Source organism: Octopus sinensis, linkage group LG20 (assembly GCF_006345805.1).
Source record: "Octopus sinensis linkage group LG20, ASM634580v1, whole genome shotgun sequence".
NCBI classification, from domain to species: Eukaryota; Metazoa; Mollusca; class Cephalopoda; order Octopoda; family Octopodidae; genus Octopus; species Octopus sinensis.
This window is the reverse complement of record NC_043016.1, coordinates 24,753,231-24,775,626: the sequence shown is the minus strand read 5'-3', so window position 1 is coordinate 24,775,626 and position 22,396 is coordinate 24,753,231. Positions and strand designations below refer to the sequence as shown.

General features: G+C 34.5%; 1 protein-coding gene across 8 annotated transcripts in view; it reads left to right on the top strand.

Annotated features, from left to right (window-relative positions):
- The window catches only part of LOC115222519 (kinesin light chain), a 123,027-nt gene that overhangs the window by 1,986 nt on the left and 98,645 nt on the right, over nucleotides 1–22,396 (top strand). For 4 of the 8 annotated variants that reach the window (XM_036511651.1, XM_036511646.1, XM_036511647.1 and 1 more), the window contains exons 2-3: nucleotides 742–1,089; nucleotides 4,185–4,226. The exons of 1 other annotated variant lie outside the window; for it this stretch is intronic. In XM_036511651.1, coding sequence (XP_036367544.1) covers nucleotides 1,073–1,089; nucleotides 4,185–4,226 — 59 coding nt within the window. In that variant the 5' untranslated portion in view covers nucleotides 742–1,072. The remainder of the gene's footprint in view (nucleotides 1–741; nucleotides 1,090–4,184; nucleotides 4,227–22,396) is intronic. 3 more of the 8 variants (XM_036511653.1, XM_036511652.1, XM_036511655.1) reach the window with 2 other exon arrangements.

The window sequence follows — 22,396 nt, the reverse complement described above, 5'->3', positions numbered from 1 at the left end:
CTCGAATCATTTTTGTAATTTATTATGATAATGTTGCAACGGTCTTGACTCTAAATGTATACTTATATATCAGTATTTTTATTATAAATTTCTGAGTGTAACGTTTTGTTTATCTCTCAAATTTTATTTTGTGATTCACTAAATCTCATGTCACTATTGTTGTTTTATGCTTGTTAATTGCTGTCGCTGCATCTCTAATTAAAAACGGGACGGAGCTATATATATATATACACACACACTTTCATGATATTTTTCAAATGCCGATGATTGCAACTGTCATATATATAAATATATACATGTCCTGAGGGTGTTTTTCTCACGGAATTCGCTTGTAATTAGGCGATCAAAGCATATACAGTTTTTGAAAATAGAATCCGTCATATATATACACACAGACACACTTGTGTATACCTCTTGTTTTGTATATGTACATGTATTCACTTTTTTAGACATCACAGTATTGAGAGGTATTTTTTAGTTGTAGTTGCTAAAGAATTTGCTATTGCGTTTGCAAAAATGATCATCCCTGGCTGCCAACCTTAGAAGCAATGGCAATAACAATTGAAACAACAATAATCATTAAGCCAGATCGTTGCTTACATATTCATAAAATATAACATTCCACCTCCATAAAACAAACCGAAGCAAAACGTCAGTCGATCGATCCATCGATCAATAACCAACAATTGTTCATTTTGGCTCTCTTTTATGATATATATTTTTTCTTACTTCTGTTTATAGTACCTTCTATGGAATGGAACAAAACCATTAAGAAACTAGGAATTAAAGATATCGACCAAAAGTACAGACGAAACTGAATTTGGCCGACCTTGTCTTTTAATTGTAGAGAAAAAAAAGTACCATAACCTTTCTCAAAGTATTGACTTGTCGAGCTGTTGTCATCCTATTGTGTTCTTGGCTCAACCGTTTTAATATATTATATACACTTTAAAATAAGATATTTCTATATTTCCTTCCTTCGGAGAAGAGAGAAGGGTTGTTTATATTGCGACTGAGAGCTTTTCTTTCGTACCTAATTTTGTGGTTTGGATGTTGCAGTGTCACTGACAACATGGGGGCAGTATACAGGTGAGAAGAAAGTATTACATATCTATGTGTTATGTGTGTGAGTGTGTGTGTGTGTATGCGTGCTCGCGCGTGGTTTTGTTAATTAGTTTTAATTAAAAGAAAAATAGTATTAATGTCACACAATTCGTTGACAAATTATTGTCAGTCGTTTGAAAGCATCTGTTCTAAATTTCAAATTATTTGAGCAAATTCTTCTCAGCTGTGAAGATGGATTGTCAATCATATATATGTAAACACACACACATACACACATATACATTATATATATATATATATATATATATATATATATATATATGTTTGTATATGTATGTATATGTAAACAGGAATCAGTTCATGTTGATTATGATGTCATTTGACAAAAACAAAAACAAATGCTGATATCAACTTGATAGACAAGCAAACTGTTGGTCCATTTTGTTTGTATCGTGTCGATTATTTATTATTTCTTTTGTTTGTAGTTGAGAATTTTGTTTGCTTTTTATTCTTCGTTTTCTGTCGCCGTCATTCTTTTATTTCCAAAGATTTATTTTAGTTCTTATCGATTTATGTTCGCTTGCCCCCTCCCCCCACCTCTGTTTATTTTCATTACTTATGTATTTCATTTTCTACCAAATTTTGAAATTTTCCACTCCTTAAGGCATATTTTTCGCTAATTCGTTTATTTCCTAACGTATTTATGAAAGCATCTTCGAAAATAATTACATCTTTTACTGGTTCCAGCAACTGCCTGGAATTGTAAGCTATTTGAGATGATTATTTCACCGAATGCAAACCACAATGGTGCTTTATGTTATATAAACGGTTTCATCATAAATAAACCTGTCGTGGACATGAATTTTTTTCAAATGGAGTTGAGTGGAGAAAAATTATAGTTGAAAGTATTTTCACTTATGGCATTCCATCACTTTTTCTCCTTCCCCCTTGAGATAAAATCTGCATTTAATCATTTAAGACTAGGGATTTAATGCTTGAGACAACTAAAGCAAGGCAAAACGGAGATTAGTATGATGTGTATACCAATTATTATGGTTAACTGAACATAATATAGGAAGAGAGAGAACTAAAACAACGATTCTTGAGTTAGTTGTAGATTTCAATTTGTTAATTAATGGAATTTTTTTTAAAAATTACAATGTTGACATTATTACTAAACTATGTTGGAAGAAATCTCAATTACTAGAAATGTGGATGTAAATGGTTTAAGTGAGTTGTGACACCTAATATCAGAGAATAGTGTCTGATGTCCTCTCCAGGTGCTAAAAGTATTGGATCACAGAAGTCCTTCAAACTTTACGGGGAAGAGAAGTGTTATTGGCATAACATCCATGTATGTACGCATGAAACAAGCCTTTAAAAAAAAGTATATAGTATTGTTTACAGAACTTCGAAACCTGTAATTTTATAATTATATCATAAAGCAAGTTTGTATGTGCATGTATGTAATATGCACACATACATACATTCACAAATTAAATATTTTTATATAAACACAAATACATACACCATTGACAGTCGACGTTGGCTTGTTTACATCCACATAACTTAGCTGTTCAGCAAAACAGACCTATGCAATAAGTACCAGACTTAGAAATAACTAGAGGTCGTTTTATTTGACTAAGCCCTTCAAGGCGGAGCCCCAACATGGTCACAGTACAATGACAGAACCGAGTAAAAGATAAAAGAAAATATATATATATATATACATTTTCTACAATATATATAGTACATACAATATATATACCTTATGTATATAATATATATATACATACATACATACATACACACTCACCCATACATAGGCTAACATAAACCTATTTTCTATACTATACCCCTCACACACATAATATATGTGTATTCGTGTGTGTGGAGGGGAGTGTTCAGATATATTTGTATGATAGTATTACTTTAAATTAAAAATGCTTATGATTTGTAGTTCTATATATGAAAAACATTTGGTTTTCATTTCTATATTATTAATTAGAACTATACTTCAAATTTCACGAGTTTCGAGCATCCTATATTCTATTAATTAACACGCAGTAGTACAAAAACGACCAAACAGATTCCTCCCCCCCCGCTCCATCAGCTATATCAATTTATTGGATAACACTGTTCTCTCTGCTCCACACATAGACAGACATATATATCGATTATTTAATTGTAAACAGTACTACCTGTTCATTATCTCCCTTTTATTTGTATAGAAGTTGGCAGGACAGGTTTCCTCCAGCTATGAGTTTTGATTTTGATATTAGTGTGCGTTGTTGTTGTTGTTGCCTGGACAGAATTAGTATCAAATTTATTGTTAGCTTTTCTTCCAGTAACCACTTTCCTACCTATTTGTTGTTCAGTTACCCATTATCCTTTTTATTTTAATTTATTTTATTTCTAATATATTAAACTTTTAATTAATATGCTTAATTTGAAACTTCACACATCAATAATTATTTCTTTGCTTTTTTTTTTTCCCCTCTTTAAATTTAAAATTGCTAATTATCTTTTAAAATTATTTCTGGTATTTTTTTTTTGCAATACTGTTGCTTGTCTATCAGACTAAGATATTTCCTTTGGAGGTTTGAATTTTAAGATTTAATTAATCTAAACCGTTTAACAAGAATTTTTTTCCTATTTTTAATACTAATATTATAATTATTATTACTATTATTGGGTGAATTTTGGAAAATAAATTGATAGGTTAAATTCTCTTTTATTTTATAATAAATTTAGGTATTGTAAATTATATTTATCTACATTTGTTTATTGACAGTACTATAAATAAAATAAATCTTCATAATTTTTTAATGATTCATTCTTTGTGTATATAAAATATACATGTGTTAATATATATTTTAACAGTGTATAATTTAGGTATGTAGACATCTAGTGATGCTTCATTAAAGCCAACAACTTTGTTTCTGTATTTCAAAAGAGAAATACTTGAACACAGAATACTAATTAAATTATGTTAGAATAAAGATCGCATTAGAGTGTTGGCATGCTGGTTTGTCCGAAGATGATTTAGAATGGCTATATAAATTAAGTCATTAGCGATGGCATGTATTATTGCTTCTCTTACTTGCTTATTTTTACAGACCATGTGAAATCACCATGGAAAACAAAGAATTAGAAGAAAGGTAATTACATGATATTTTCTTAGAATTAATTTTCACTATCAATCTAATCACTGATATCATGAAATAGAAAACAAAACCTCAAACTTAACTCTTTATTTTTTTTTATTGTGCAACTCATTGTGTAGCTAATAACTAGAAGTTGAGGTGTAACTGTGTGGTTAAGATTTTCACTTTGCAACCACATGGTCTGATTTCACTGCATGGCATCTTCTACAGTTCATGAATGTCATGTCAGTGGAAACCAGATGAGAGGAAACTACTGAAGCCTTTTGCTTGTGTGTATGTGTGAGTACCATGATTGTGTGTTTCAAGTAAGGGCGTTTTCCACTCATCTTGTAAAGTGCAGAGCTCCCTGATGATTTTGTTGATTGGGAAATGACAACAGAGTATGTTGTGCAGCTCAGCAATTTTTCATTATCTCTCTCTCTCTCACATACACATCTTAGTTTCCTAACCCTCAATTCTGTACCCCACTCAAGCTCTCTTGTCTTGCAGGTGCTGGTGCTATGTAAAAGGCACCTCTGAAGTGGTTGGCATTAGGAAAGGCATTCAACTTTAGAAACTGTCAAAGCCGACATAGAATCTGGTGTAGACCTTTGGCTCATATCTTCATGTTGAACTGTCCAACCCATCCCAGCATGGAAAAAGGGATGTTAAATGATTATATAAGATGAATTTTGTACAGTTTTTGCTTACCAGATTCATTTGCAAGACATTGGTCAGCCTAGTGCTATAGTTGAAGACACTTGCTCAAGGTACTGCACAGTCTGATTGAACCACGAACCACATGGTTGCAAAGTGAACTTCTTAACCACACAACTATGTCTGTATTTAAGTATACAGTTTGTGTGTGTGTTTTTTTACACTGGTGTAAAAGCTCTTGTTTATGTTGTGTTCCTTTACGTCCCATAACTTAGTCCAGTAAGTGCTGGGAAGGGGTGGGTGTACGATATAATTGGCTAGACCCTTGGTGGAAGTGCCCTGGCATGGTCACAAACCAATGAATGTAACTAGTAAAAGAGTATGATATTTGTGTCCTTAAAGCAATTCATATTTGCTCTGACTACTTCTATTACTAAGATTTTAATTTTTAATTTTGTTCCTGTAAAATTTACTATTGAAGTAAATGAGTTCCCATCTGCCTACACATGTATGTCATCATCATTTAATGTCTGTTTTCCATGCTGGCATGGGTTGTATGGTTTGACAGGAGTTGGCAAGACAGAGGACTGTGCCAAGCTCCAATGTTTGCTTTGGCATGGTTTCTTTGACTGAATGCCCTTCCTAATGCCAACTGCTTTACAGAGTGGACTGGGTACTTTTTATATTGCATCAGAATCAATAAGGTCTCCAAGTAATTTGCCAGACAAAGATTCAACTGGGAGTGGGGAGTAATATTGAGTGAGGTAGCTGAGTGCTAGGTTATGAGAGATGAAACTATGATAGAGAGATAGATAGGTGTCTTGCTACCCTATTTTGAGGAGGGGGACATGATGATGGTAAAATTATGCCAGGGTGTACTTGTGTCTGTGTAATATATAGATAACATCCCCAAATTGTTTTCATACTGATTGTGTTGCTAATCTTGGCCATTAATTCAAGTTAGCTTCTGTGATTTTCTTGACCTTGTACAGCAATCATTCATCCTTAGCTTCCTTATTACCCAGAATATAGTATGAAAATAACTTGTCTGGCATGTTTTTTTCATTTGACAATGCTATGATAGCGTTATATTTTCCTTTTTTCACATTAGGTATCTGTGTAGTTCTTCACACTGATAGTTTATACACATATGTTATTTTGCACCATACTCAAAAACATCCGTTTGTATTTTGATTATAATGTAATTCAACGTCTCCCACTTCTCTCTCTCATTCACTGAAACACAGAACCTCTTTGTCCTAGGTAAACAATGTCATCTTCCGTCTTCATAATCAGCACGCATTTACAAGCATCATACTCACTTTATAGTTTATATCCTATTAGGACACTAAGTTCACATAACTTAAACTGTACTACAAAGGTTGAGGCTTCTTGCTTCACAATCAGGAGTTACTTGAACACTAAGCAGTAGCAGATTGTAAATCCTTCAAGAGACTACTGCTTACACAAGACATTGCACCCATCTTACATAAACATGTAAAATTTGTTAGGTTTTCCAACCAAAATATTGGATTAACACATATCTATATGGAATCTTTCTTAGTAAGGGAATAAAATTTGACAGACTGAAAGGTCCGAAGTTTATCCCCACTCTCCATGACATTGCTGTGTTGAAGGGCAAGATTCTTAAATCACCCAGTTTATATAGCCACAACACGAGTCCCTCATGAATGAGTGGTAGCACTTGGAATTGACAAACATTTCATTAACATACAGTGTTTAGTAACAATGTATTATGTCTTGGAGAAGAATGGCTTCTACATAGTTAGGATAAGCATACTATATATATATATATATATATATATATATATATATATATATATACTCTTTGCACACACACACAATCTGCTATATAATGTAATATATGACTCAGGGTTAAAGAGAGATGTAATTTAGTAAATTTTTGGTTTATATATTATGGTTTGACTTTCTCAAAGATTGTTAGTTAATCATTAGTCTTTTACTGGGCTACATATTCTATCTTCCTAATGATTCACTTACTATGTCTTTGGTTGGAAAGATGTTGATTATATCTCTTGATCAATCCAAATAGAAAAGACAAATAAAAACCTGTGTGGTTCACAGGTCTTTCTATTTCATTTGACTTTCCTGATTGTTATAATGAAGCAAGAAACGTATTTAAAAACATCTTCAATAGGTTGCTTGGTTTTAGAGGAGATATGGGTTTGAATTCTGCAAGCAAGTAAGGCAGCTACAATTAACAAGTTTTGATAGGGAATTTAGTGTCTGCACAACAATATTGGAATGTATTTATATACTGGTAGTGTAAATAAATTTACATTACTTTAAAAGTTGATGTGTTCTAGTTTTTGATTTGAACTCTGTGTAGCTGCTAAATGACTTGAGAGAAATTTCTATTCAGTTTTATAGAAATAGAAATATCATGAAACATTCACCATCCACCATTCATAAGATATAAATTGGTGAATAAGTAGAAGAGTGTGATAAGCGATAGAAGCAATTGTGAGATCGTTGAACTACCTTTTATCAGCACTTCCATTGGTTAACCACAATCTGCCCGTCTGTTAACTCTTTAAATATTGTTCAGAGCTTGAATACTTTCAATCAATAATAGATCTGCAAGATTAGGCCTAAATACTAAATAAATAAGGCTACCACTATTTAAAAAAAATAGAAAGACAAAATACCAAAAGGTGTTTTGTCCTGAACACTGATGTTTCTGCCGTGACCTATTTAAAATTTTTTAATTTTTTATTTCTATACAAGAAAGAGAGACTAACATGTCCAGCCAGTGTGCTTATATTCAAAGGATAAAAGAAAAATATTACCTTTCTTGGAAACAGGAGAGGGTTGGTTACAGGAAGAGCGTCAGGCTGTAGAAAATCTGCTTTAGTGAACTTCGTGTGCCATGCAAGCATCGAAAACCAGATATTAAAAATATATGTGTGTGTATGTATGCATATATATATATATATATATATTCATGTAAACCATGTGTCCTGTTGTTCTGTACATTTGAAGACCAGTGGAATTTTATAAAAAAGACCTTTATTTGAAAAACAGTTGGTAGTTATTAGTGACAGGCAGGATACTCCTCCAAAGTTTTTTTTTTTTTTTTTTTTTTTTTTTTCAAGACTTTAACATTTTGATGCTCTTCTTATAACCAGTCATTTTGCAGTGTTGCATTCTGTAATACCACCAACTCTAGAAAGGTTGTCTACAGTGAACTAAAAAGTCCATTCTACCTTGTCTCTGTTATATATTACAGACTGTCTCTAAGATTGCCTGTACATAGCTTGTGGACTCTATTTCATTCATTCTTTCATTTTTGTTTTCGTAAATAGACTCACATACATGTGCATGTACACACACACACAATTTAGGTGGGAAGCTGCATAAGTGGTTCAGGAGCATTGAACTCATGGCCCTTGAGTTATTGATGTAGCTGTGCTGCTAAATGGTGAAACTATATGTATATGCTTTACTTACTTGAGTTTTATTGCCGGTTTTTACTTTTAAACAGGCTGGCTTTGCTTTTTATCCTTTGAAAGTTAGTAAAATGTTTTAAATATTGAGATCAATATAGTCCCCTATACCCTTGAAGGTAGTTGCTCCATCATGGTCATAGTTATTAACTGAAACCAGTAAAAGGTTTAAAAAAAAAAAGCATGTGTATAAATATATGTACATTTCAAAATGCATTCCAGCAGGAAATTTAGAGCAGCAACAGAACAAATTATCAGCTTTAAATAGAGATATAAAATTTACATCTATATATTGAATTCATTTTCTCTAGTTTATATATCCAAATGTATATCATCATCATTTAACACCCATATTCCAGCTTGACTTTGAATTCTGAGAGGTAGCTTTATGCTGGGAGATGAACAGTTAAAGTATGAGAGGAATGGCTAGAGCAGAACAGATTTCTTGCTGTTAGAGGAGCCAAATGGCTACTCAAATTCTACAAGATATGGTGTTGGTGGAGTGAGGAAGAGAGAACAGGTACTGAGGTGAATGTGTGGAGTCCTCAAGGAATGAGGTGAGTAAAAAGTGAGTGGAGACAGAACTGGGAGTGTGTATTGGAGAGTGAGAGATGTGTAAATAAATGAAGTGTTGAATGTATAAATAGGGAAAAGTAAGTGACAACTGTAGAGACTGGATTGGGTTGAGAATGGATGTAGTAAATGGGGATAAGAGTATCAGAATAATAATGATGATACAGTAGACAAGGGAAAGAAGAGAGAGAAAAAAATGATGCAAAAATATATTACTTCTATGAAAAGTACCCCATGAGTTGTTTTAAATTTGAGGAAAAAGGTAAAACAATGCTTTAAGGAAAATGAAGAACAAAAATACTTACTGCAATGAATTGTGTTAAAATTGGTGCACTTACCAAAATGCAGAACTGTCACTTTATGTATGTCTTTTAAAGACTCAGGTTATTTTATCTCTGGAACAGTGATTTCTTCTGTGATGAAGTGCTTGAGATATTTATTCTCGGTCTGTTGTCTAAATGCATTCTCTAACATGTTGATCATCAATATTTCATCTTGGCTTTATGAATTCAGTCTCTCTTATTTTTTAAAATATTCTGTCATTGGTCTTGGATTTCTGAAATTTTGATTAATCTTGTTTGTTGTTTTCTTTTACCTATCTGATATCTCGTTCATTAGTTTGCAACAAAAAAACAAAATTTGAAATGCTACAGTTCTAATCAGTGTGTGTATTCTACTACTTTAAGTACAGTATATACACATAGTTTTTCTGTTCCTCCTTGCAGAATCCAATTATTACTTTCACCCAGTTTTTCTTTTTTTGATTGTTTTTCATGCATTGATGAATATTGATTGCCATTATTAATATAATTTTTAGAATATTCTTGCACCATATGTTTGGTAGATAGTTCTAATTTCTTAAGTTTAGTAATGGTAAGGCCTAATGCCTTGATGTAGCAACTTTTTGAAGACTAAGTCAGTTTAACGTAGTCTTCCTTTCTCCAGCAACTCCTGTTCTGAGTTATATAGGTGATGGACTGGGCCATTTAAGACTTAAGTATCTTTAAACTGCTGACCTCAACTTTTATTGATTTAATCATCTGCTATCTTCTAATTTTGCTCTATTTATTTCATTGTCTTTCATTCTTTGTATTTTTGGCAAATGACAATGGTGTTTATCTGTCAGTGAATTATGTATGTTTATGATTATTCAGTCCTTCAGTTAAGCCTACTTACAGTAATGCTTTCTTTGTTCCTACCACATTCTTTCATTAACAACAACTATATTGCTTTACAAGTAACATACTAGAGACAAGATGGCCGAGTGGATATGGTTTGAGCCTAGTGTTTTATGTAAATAATATGCTGGGTTCAAACCTACCATCAGCACTGCAACATGTTTATGGCAAAAGTCCTTAAGTCTTAAATACCTCAGTCAACTACTAATATACTCCAGAATAGGAATTGCTGAAGTGGAATGAACTATGTTAAGCTAATTTTATCATCATCATTTTCCCTGTTTGTATGATCAGATAGAATTTGTTGGGGCAGATTTTCTACTACCAGATATTCTCTCTCTCTCTCTCTCTCTCTCACCAGTTCTTGTCTATTTCCATTTAAAGTAATATGAGCTGACATGTTTTCTCAGAAGATTGGAAACGAAGGATACCACTTGCATGACAATGACATTTTTTTACAAGTATTACATGAATCCAAGGCAAGGAGACAATAACACACATACATGCATGAGGTGCTTCTTTCAGTTTCTATCTACCAACGCTATAGTAGATGTTGAAGACCCTTGCTCAAGGTGTCATGCAGTGGGATTGACCCTCAGACCATGTAGTTGGGAAGTAAACTTCTCATCACACAACCATGACTGTCCCTTTAGTCTTCAAAAATATACTTCAGAGTAATTTCATCAAAGAAAAGTGGACCTCAACAAGATTTATATGTAAAACCTACAGGGCAAGGAAACAAGGTTCTGCACAGTCTAGTGTGATCCTCTATTATTTGAACCACTTTGCCTTGTGTTTTTTTTTTTCACCCAGTTGTTGACATTTACTTTTTAGTGGTAGTGGTGGGGGTTCTTCTGTCTGTGGAAGAGACTTTTATCACTGGAACCATCATGAACTTGAGACATGAACTAAGATTTATTTCAATCAATGAACTACATAGGAAAGATGTTTCCATTATTTGTTACTTTAGGATGGTGGAGTTTCAGAATTGCTAGTATCAGACAAAAACACCTTGCAGTTTTTATTTTTTTATACTCTGATCCTCACCCTGTTGAGGTTGTCTTCACTTTTCATCCATCCAGAAGCCAGTTGAATGAAGTGCTCATTGAGTACTAGGGTTGAATGAATCAATTAATTTATAATACTTTATCTCATATTCCTCCCTCTCAGTCAAAGGGACTCTTCAGTCTTTTAAGTAACAAGGTGACCTCAGTAGTGTAGGAAAGACATCCAGTGGTAGAAATGACGGAACTGTAACACTGGAGCAAGACATAGCCCTCTGAAGTGTTGGATTTTATCAAAACGTCCCATCTAGCACAGAAGGTACACATTGTTTGTGTGTCTGCTTGCCTTATTAGATAGCTGTTGACTTCTCTTGAATATATGGTTTTGCATCTGCAAGGTGTCCAAAACTCTCCTTCCACTCTACTAGTCAGGACCGCTGGAGTTACTGATGAGCTGACCACTGATGAGGGCCAGTCAGGTGGTACTGGCAACAGCCACGCTCAAATGGTGTTTTTTATGTGCCACCTGTACAGGAGCCAATCCAGCAGCACTGGCAAGGACCTCGCTCGAATGTTTTTCCATGTGCCAGTAAGGCGACGCTGGTAATGATCATGCTCAAATGATGCTTTTTACATGCCACCGGCATGGAAGCCAGTTAGCTGCTCTGGCAATGATCATGCTTGAATGGTGCTCTTAGCACTTGACTAGCACGGATGCCAGTCATCGAATTTGATTTCGATTTTGATTTCACTTGCTTCAACAGGTCTTCGCAAGCAGAGTTTAGTGTCCAATGAAGGAAAGGTATGCATAAGTGGGCTGGTTACACCCCTGGCATAGGCCACGAGGTTGTGGTCTCACTTGGCTTGCTGGGTATTCTCAAGCACAGCATATTTCCAAAGGTCTTGGTCACTAGTCATTGCCTTGGTGAAGCCTAATGTTCGAAGGTCATGCTTCACCACCTCATCCCAGGTCTTCCTGGGTCTACCTCTCCCACAGGTTCCCTCAACCGCTAGGGTGTGGCACTTTTTCACACAGTTGTTCTCATTCATTCACAACGCATGACCATACAAGCATAGTCATCTCTCTTGCACACTTCATCTGATGCTTCTTAGGTCCAACTTTTCTCTCAGGGTACTTACACTCTGTCGAGTATGCACACTGACATTACATATCCATTGGAGCATACTGACTTCATTCCTTGCGAGCTTACGCATGTCCTCTGCAGTCACGGCCCATGTTTCACTGCCATACACATGCGTCATACAGTCTACCTTTTACTCTGAGCAAGAGGCCCTTTGTCACCAGTAGAGGTAAGAGCTCTCTGAACTTTGCCCAGGCTATTCTTATTCTAGCAGCTACACTTTCAGTGCACCCTCCCCTGCTACTGACTTGGTCACCTAGGTAACGGAAGCTATCAAATACTTCTAGTTTTTCTCCCTGGAATGTGGAGGAAGTTGTTCTCTGCACATTTTCAGTGTTTATTGCTCCTGAGCATCTGCCACATACAAAAACTATCTTCCCAGTTAGCTTCCCTTTGATAATGTTGCACCTCTTATGTGTCCAAAGCTTACATTGGGTACATTTTATAGAGTTTCTACCTATGGCTTTTCTACAGATCGAGCAGGGCCATCTACCTGAAGGGATTTGTGGTTTGTCTGCCTTCCATTAGGACTTTGGTTTAGCTAGGTTGACTCTAAGGCCCTTCAGTTCTAATCCTTGTTTCCACACCTGAAACTTCTCCTAGTTCCGATAGTAACTCAGCAATTAGAGCAAGGTCGTCAGCATAGAGGAGCTCCCAGGGGCATCTTGTCTTGAATTCCTGTTATTGCCTGGAGGATTATGATAAATAGGAGGGGGCTGAGGACTGAACCTTGGTGGATTCCTACCTCTACTCAGAATTCTTCACTGTACTCGTTGCCAACCCTCACCTTACTGACAGCGTCCCTATGACCATCAATTTCAGGAATGTGAGAATAGGCCCTCCACAAGTCACTGAAAATTGTGGTTCCTGGAAGAACCTACTGATATATGCATTCTTCTGGCATGGTGCAATTCCGACATGGCACCACATAAAGAAAAACCTGTCCTTTAGTGACACACTCTGAAAACCTGTTACTTGAGTAGCAAGCACCCTTCTTCAGTTGTAATTACATCTTGGGAAGTCTGTTTTGTTTATCTCATTTTTCTCACGACTACCAGTCTGAACTGGGTTTTGAAAGGTCCTCTGCACATATTTCATGAACATAGATGTTGTAATTAACAGTGGCCCATCCCCATTTCTTAAATGCAAAACCAGACTCAAGTTAATTTCTTGACCCAACCTTGCTTCCTTTTTGGGAACAGGTTACAGCTTGGCTTGTTGCTATGGAAACTGGTATCAATGTGTCTGTGGCTTTCAACTGGCTAAAATTACCTAAAATTGATTTATGGCTAAAATGAATTTCATTTTCATAATTAGCATACAAAATTACATCAGTACACCAAATTTGAAAACAATTATAGAAAAACAGGAAATTGTGACAGCAACAGAAAAGATTTCCATTATGTCCTGTAACTTAGTGGTCTGACAACTAGAGGTCAATAAAATAAGTATGAAACTGAAATGAATACTGTAGTCAATCATATGAATCACAGTTTGAAGTTTGTCCTTTTTTTTTTTGTTGTATCAACAATGATACAACAATTATATAATAAATATATCAGTGTTTGTACAATAGGTGATGTGCAGTAATTAAGATTTCAATGATAATGCTTTGGGAATGATTATCAAATCTAAATTCTGATTCGTGCTCATGAAAATCCCATTAGAATTTTAATTTCTAACAGAAAAGTAATCGTACAACAGTTATTTCAGCGATGGACTGAGGGAATGTTAATATTAAATGACTGTTGTAAAAGATGTTGTTGTTTCTTATTTTTGAAAATGTGTTTACTAAACTGATTGTAATTGGCATATATTTCATCCTGATTCATTGGTATGACTATGATTAAGAAGTTTTCTTCTCAGTCACATTGTTTCGGGCTCAGTCCCACTGCGTGGCACCTTGGGCAGGTGTCTTCCACTATATCCTCTGGCTGATCAAAGCCTTGTGAATGGATTTGATAGAAGGAAGCCTGTTATGTGTGAATGTGTTTGTGTCTCCTTGTCTTGACAATGCTTGATTGTTGTAAATGAATGTCATTCGTTTCCAGTATTCTGTGAAAACATGTCACCAAAATTTTTAATAAACCATTCAATCATGGAAAAGAGGGTATTAAAATGATTGGTGATGTTTAACCCATTAGCATTTAAACCAACTATTTCTGGCCCAAATATTCTTCCTGTTTTCTGTTCAAACTGGCCAGATCTAGTCTTTCATTTCTACCCTACAATGTCATTCTAAAAATAAACAGTCACATCATCAAAATCTTGGATCTACAAGATAATGCAGGATTAATTCAAAATGATGTGAATAAGCAGTACATTTGATTGACTAGTGTGAATACTAGAAGCTTAAATATTGTCATGCCAGAAATTCTGTTGATCTGTTGTATAAGGCGGCGAGCTGGCAGATATGTTAGCGCACTGGGCGATGGTTGACTTTGCCTTTCATCCTTTCAGGGTCAGTTAAATAAGTACCAGTTATGCACTGGGGTCGATATAATCAACTTAATCTGTTTGTCCTCTCTGTGTTTAGCCCCTTGTGGGTAGTAAAGAAATAGGTATTTCGTCTGCCGTTATGTTCTAAGTTCAAATTCCGCCGAGGTTGACTTTGCCTTTCATCCTTTCGGGGTCAATAAATTAAGTACCAGTTACACACTGGGGTCAATCTAATTGACTTAAACTCTTTGTCTGTCCTTATTTAGCCTCTTGTTGGCAATAAAGAAATAAGAAATTCTGTTGATCTGGTCAGCAGCTGCTTGAAATGCATAGTGGAAGACAATTTTTTTATAATATGGTTGTAGAAGCTGCAACTTATGGCACAATTTTTACATAAACAGATAATCTTTCCAATAGTTATTGTTCAGTATTGTGACAGATGTATTGAATTCAGGAAAACCCTAGTGTGGAGGACAAGGTTTTAACTATGTATATGTAGAGCCTGTGTGGGATGAGGAATGTTTAATTTAGTTACGTAAGACTTCCATAAAGTGACGTTATTAATCTATATTTCTTATATGAATCCAAACCTACATTTATCTAAAGGAAAAAAAGTCTTGTTTTAAAGGTTAGTTTAGTTAGAGGATCACAAAACTCTGGTTTCTTTCTAAAAAAAACAAAAAAAAAACACTGTTGCTTCCAGGAAAATGTTCAGGCATTTTTTTTATGTATGGCTTTTGTCTAAATGTGGCTGTACCTGTTAGTTTTGAAACATCATCTGTTGAGAAATGTCAATGTACCTAAAGAAATAATAGTTAAATTTCCCTCAAAAAAAAAAAAAAGAGAGTGAGAGAGAACATTAGATAGCAAATGTATATACTTCCAAAAAGACTGGAATGTCTTTGATAATTGGTCAGTAGGTCAGTTCAGTTAAGGTTGAGCAAGCATTAGGCTACAATCTTGACTTGTTCCTTAAGTTAGTTATTAAGAAGAAATCCCACTATTGGCAAAAATTAGTACAGTTCTCATTTACTCTGTTCAAACGATTAAAAGTCAAGTGAGTGGTTCATCTGTTAATTATAGGTTATTTAATAATTAGAGAGAGAGAGAAGTTGGCTGAGATCATAAAATTCTAGATTAGGCACAAGCAACCATTTTTGAGAAATGAGCTGCATGAGACATTCAAGTTTATTGCACTACTAAAGAAATTCATGGTGATTTTTTTTTTTTTTTTTTTTTTTTTTTTGCATTTCATTCAGAAAGTCCTGTGAGCCACTGTTGACCCATGATTGTTCCACATTAAATGGTTCAAAGTATTTTGTCCTCCTAAGTTTTGGATTCAAGGCTTGATGTTATTGATTGACTTTCAGTTCTCCCAGTCAAATTTGTGTCAGTATTTTATTGGTATCTGTTTATGTGACTGAATTGCACCTCATCCAGCAACTATTTATGAAGTAACAAAAATTATGGGAAATTATAAGCTTAAACCTTGCTGTTCATCATTCTGAAACTGATAAAAACAACAAATATCATTTCTCCCTCAAACATTGTTTGTCTCTGTAGACAAGGGGTTAAAAATAAACTGTTTATCTAAAAACACCATCCGAGCGTGGCCGTCTGCCAGCCTCGTCTGGCACCTGTGTCGGTGGCACATAAAATCACCCACTAGACTCTCGGAGTGGTTGGCGTTAGGAAGGGCATCCAGCTGTAGAAACACTGCCAGATCTGACTGGCCTGGTGCAGCCCTCGAGCTTGCCAGACCCCAGTTGAACCGTCCAACCCATGCTAGCATGGAAAGCGGATGTTAAACGATGATGATGATGACAACTTCTCTAGTGCTGGCCGCAATATGACATGCACCCAGTATACTCTGTAAAATCACTTGCGTTAGGAACCATGCCAAAAATGGAATGTTTTGTGCAAGATCTGACTTTCCAACTTGTCTAAAAGGACAATAGTTCCAAATGAGAATTGGTCAAATTGTGATGATCTGTCCAGCCATGCCAGCATAGTAAGTGGATTTAAAATGAATTTGGTACAGTGAGTGGACAGCCTGTAGTTGGCACTAGATGAAATTGTTTACAAGTTTCTTTTTTATTTTCAGCTTAATCTCAACAACTTTTTGCCATTTTCACTTCAGTAAAGAATTCAGTAATACACTGAATTCAGTGTAATTCACTGTGATACTCCTGTTGAAATATATGTCCTCTGTTTAAGCAAGGAATCGCTGTTGTTTTAGTAGGATTCCATTTGTTTGGTAGATAGGGTTATTAACATATGATATCTCTAATGGTTGCTTCCACTGAATTCTTATTTTATAAATATGGGGATATGTCTTAAAATATAAATAATATAATTTTCATGATATAGTTAAGTGGGTGGATAAGTTGTGGTAAACTTGTTACAAGAAATAGTGTTGGTTTTAGAAACAAATTTAAATATCTCAGCAGGGCTGGATGGAAAATGACTAAAATAAATAAAATTCTATCAAAGATCTATGTGTAGATTCTTTGTGAAAATGTAATTTTTAACATCCATTTTTTCTCTGCATGCATGGGGCATACAAAATTTGTTGAGGTAGATATTTCTATGACTAGATGCTCTTCCTGTTGCCAATCTTCACTTGTTTTCGGGCAAAGTTATATTGCCTATGGTCAGACACCTTTTTTATGTAAGGCTGGAAACACAACATTGCTTGGTTCAGTGGTTAGTGTCAGGCTTACAATCATGAGGTAGTGAGTTTGATTCCTGGACTGGGCTGTGCGTTGTGTTCTTGAGCAAGATACTTTTTCATGTTGCTCCAGTTCACTCAGCTATAAAAATGAGTTGTGACATCGCTAAGGCCAAACTGTATTGGCCTTTGCCTTTCCTTGGATAACATCAGTGGGGTGGAGAGGAGGTATGTATTCATAGGCAACTGCTGGTCTTCCACAACCTTGCTTGGACTTGTGCCTTGGAGGGTAACTTTCTAGGTGCAATCCCATGTTCCACTCATCTCTTGCCTACCAGATTCACTCTCAAGGCTTTGGTTAGTATGGGACTATGGAAAAAGCCACTTTGCCTAGGTGCTACACAATGGGATTGAACCCTAGACCACATATTACAAAGCAAGCTTCTTAACCACTCAACCATGCCTGTGCCTTGACATTCACCCCTCCTGACACTTCCATTCACTGGTTCCACCTTCAAATCTGACTTAGCTATGACGTTATCATATTTCTATATAAAAGCTTGTCAACTTGATGTTTTTATTTTTTCATAAAGCAAAACAGCTGTAGAGAAGAAATTTAAATCACTAATCTGGTCATAGTTCAGAAAACTTAATCCTTTCTTTGGTTAATAGTGGAATATAATTGATGTGTAATGGTTAATTTTAAAATGCTATGTGACTGTGTGTCTGTTTCTGTATCTTTTATCATTTACTTATTTCAGTCATTGGACTGTGACTATATTGGGGCATCATCTTGAAGGATTTTAGTTGAACAGGTCTACACCAGTACTTATTTTTTTAAGCCTGATGCTTATTTCGTCAGTCTCTTTTGACAAACTGTCAATGTACAAGGACATAAACAAAACACCAGTTGTCGAGTGGTGTGGGGCAGGGGACAAATATTAATACACATACACACCTCTCTGTCTCTGTATATCTATCTATCCATCCATCCATTTAATTATCCATCTCTCCATCCATCCATCCATCTAGTTATCTTTCTACTCATCTGGCCATCCAATGGTCTTCCATGTGGCTTCCATCTACCAAATTCATTTACAAGGTATACATTGGTCATTCAAGGGTGTGATGTAAAAAAAATTAAGAAATTTTCTTTGCTTACACACTCCCTTGAAATTTTGGGGTAGCTATTAGATAAGCTGTAGTGGAAGACATGATAAGTAACAGTAATCTCTTAAGGAAGTATGTGTGTGATTCTATTTCACTTCCTAGAAGAACCATTTCATTTATGCTGCTAATTCTTATAGGCGAGGTTTCAAATTTTCATTTCCTCTACTTTACAAATCTGAAGTGTTAGGTTTTATTTAGAAACACAGTTTATATAAGTCAATTAATTAAGAAATTTCTACATTGTGTTTAAATTTACTGCTGCTCTCGGTGGTAGCCCAATTGCCATCAAATACAAATACCCTGTCTTTGAAATAGTCACTCTCTAGCTGATTCAGTGCATATGTAGTCATTTGACTTGCACACTGTGACAACTAAAATAATGTACTTCACATTGTCACAAGTATTACTATAGCTAGAATACTATTTTATTTTGGTTAGCTACATGTGAATTATAGGTCTGGTGAGGCAAAGCTGATTGGAGGTTACTATTCACTGACATCAAGTGAGTAAGTGGGTTGCCTCTAAATTATATTATTTTCATCCCAGAAATAGCTGTGCATGAAAATATTAATAATAAAAATAACAACAATAATAGTTTCAAAAATTTGGTGCAAGCCACTAATTATTTAGGAGGAGTGGGTTAGTCAGTTATGTTGACTCTAGTGCTCAACTGTTACTTCATTGAATAGACTCTGCAAGCATGAAAGCCAAAGTTGACCTCGGTGGAATTTGAACTCAGAACTTAATGAGTTTGAAAAAAGCCGCTAAGCATTTCATCCAATGTGCTAATGATTTTGCCTGCTTGCTGCCTTTATAATTATAACAACAACAATAATGGTGGTGTTGGTGGTAGTAATGTTGGCTGAGATGACTTTTCATAAAAGGAAATCACCTGTTACTGAGGAGTCATACTTAGTCTGTGTTGGAACAAGTTTTACTGCTCTTTATTATTTATATTAGAAGTGCGAGCGCTCTCTTTCTCTCTGTCCTTTACACAAGCACAGACAAACATTCCCAAGACAGTTTGAGAGCACCAATAAGTGATAGTCATTTAGTAATTAAAATCTGATAAAATCTAAAGTTGAATTATTTTCTCAGATGAAATTTAGTAATTTTGATTGGGCATACTATTTCATCTGTCTGTTTGCAAATGTGTGTGTGTGTGTATATGTACACCATTTTCTCTGTCTACCCCTCACACTCTACCTGTATGTACATCGACATTAAGTGTATTAGTGACTCATTTCTCCTACAGCAGGTGATGAGATAGCTGCACATACTTCTTCATACAAGTTGTAGTCATGCATTAAGACAAGCTGACCTCTCCCTCCCTTTCCTTTCACTTTACTTTTCTCTCTCCTTTCCCTCTCTCTCTCTCTCTCTCTCTCTCTGTTTCTCCCTTTTCCTTTCTTTCCTCACTCTCATGTATGACACAAGTAAATTGAGAAAGTATTTTTCTTTTATAACACAATCAGAAAACCAGCAGTCATTAATGAAATCTCTTTTTTCGGAAGACTTACTTTTTATCCTTTCACTTCAAAGAATTTTGGTTTGTAAACATGCTCCACCTGTTTGTACCATCATTTATTTATCTTACTTTCTATCATGAAATTTGCAATTGTATTATTGTGATTTAAATAATTTCTTGACAACTACTGTGTAAAATTATGTCCATTTGCATAACTTTTTATTTTTACATTAGCCATAGCACATGTTTTCTTTAGCGAAAATCAGTGGCATGTTGATGTTCATAACATTTCTCAAATGTATTAAAACTTTTCAGTCAAAAGCATTTCTTAGGAATAAAAACCAATTTCACATTTGTTCATTGAAAATTAAATTCTTCCCCTCAGCACTTGTCATGTGAGAACTTTAATGATTTTTTTAAGCAAAAGTTTTGCAAATAACTATTGTTAAATTTGATGTGTGTGATAAATTGAGCATTCTAAGAATTTTTGATTATCTGAATTAAGTTGTGGAATTGGTAGCAATACCATCAAAACTTGATTTAATATGACTTGGTTTCAATTTAAACAGTTTTGTTAGCAAAAAATTTAATTTTTTGGTTAAACAATTTGCCATTTAAGTTAAGTTAAAATTTTTTAGTTGTAAAATATTTCAATAAGTTTAGATTACTCTTCACACCTTGATTTTTCTGTACATTTTATTCATGTATTTTAATCATCATCCTTCATCATAGTTGAAAAACGAATCCTAACCAGTTGAGATTATTTTAATAACCTGATGTATATATGTATATACATACACATATTGAATTTTTCTTGTATCTTGACTCAATGTATTTCATATAAACTTTGAGCTGTCTCGTAGTTATATATATGTGTGTGTATATGTATGTATGTATGTATATTTAAATTTATTCTCAGTCCTCTGTAGATGAAAACTATAACATCTTCATGTCATAGTTTTTTCTGTGCAAAATAGTATCAGCTTGTTGCAAGTCTGTTGAACAGTTTTTATTCAGAGATTTATTCTCTTAGATGATTATCTTCACTACAACACGTGAGAACCATCTATTGATGACTAAGCTCAATGGCCATTGACTCCTGAGTTCTTCCTCATCTTTGATGTGTCCTATTTCTCATCCTGTGGGGTGTTCCAAAAATCACCCTCCTCATCAAGCAAGCTTGGTGGTGTTGCTAGTTTAGTTACCAACCATGCAACAGCTTGTACTGGGTTACATGTTACCAGTTGAGCAAGAGCAACCTGACACACAAGAGTGGCCTGACATACATGTATATATGCATGCATGTGTGTATGCATATTGCTTCAAATTTTTATACAAGGCCAGCAATTTTAGGAGAAGCGGGTTAGTCAGTTACATCTACCCCAATATTTGACTGGTGTACTTATTGACTCTGAAAGGATGAAAGGAAAAGCTTACTTTAATAGGATTTGAACTCAGTACAAAAAGCCAGAAGAAATGCCACTGAGCATTTTGTCTGATATGCTAACAGTTCTACTAGCTTGCCTTTTATGTGTTCATCCATTTTAGGTCAATTTATTAAATTTATATCGAAGTTTTAATATATAATATTGTATTTAAAGAATATTAAAGAAAAGTAATTTCTTTTATATATAAAATTAAATACAAATGAATTCTGTTAGTATATTATATTTTGTGTGTGTGTGTGGAGAGAAGAAGCTGAATTTTATGAAACCCACCAATATACAGATTTGTAGAATTGAGCTGTTTCCTGGTACTGTCTTCCATTTTGTACATTTATTCTTTTTCCAACTATAGAAATTCCAGTTTCTATATATGAAAGAATCTAAATTTCTTTCATTTCATTTAAGCTGTGAAATATTTGTAGTAAAAATGTGAAGTTATAAGTTATTAAATCTAGTGATAGAAAAAAGAATTTTTTGCTGATAATAGAATTGATGTGGATAATATGATGAAGCTATAATGATGGCTCTTTTGCATGACATCTTCACAACTATTGCACTGGATTCTCTTCATTAATTAATTTTAATTTCTTACTTGGTGGTAAACTTTTAACCTAGTCTAATTTTGATTATAGGGTAAATAATTAGTTTTCTGTTAAAGCATAAGTTGAACTCTGAGGAATCAGTCCGTGTCAAGGCAATTCTGTATCACATTTCGAATTAGTCTTTAGGTAGAGTCCATGCACTTTTACTACAATTATCATACTAAGGCTTTTATACATTTTTATTTTATTTTTTATCTTTCTTCCTAACTTTTTAGAAGGGCTACTTATTCAGCATTTTTAGAAAATAAAAATAAAATAAAAAGTAATTATCCACTGATCTTTTGACAGTTAATGATATGGAGACTTTGGTCGACAGGCAACTGTTGAGTCTTTTTGTTGAAGATGATG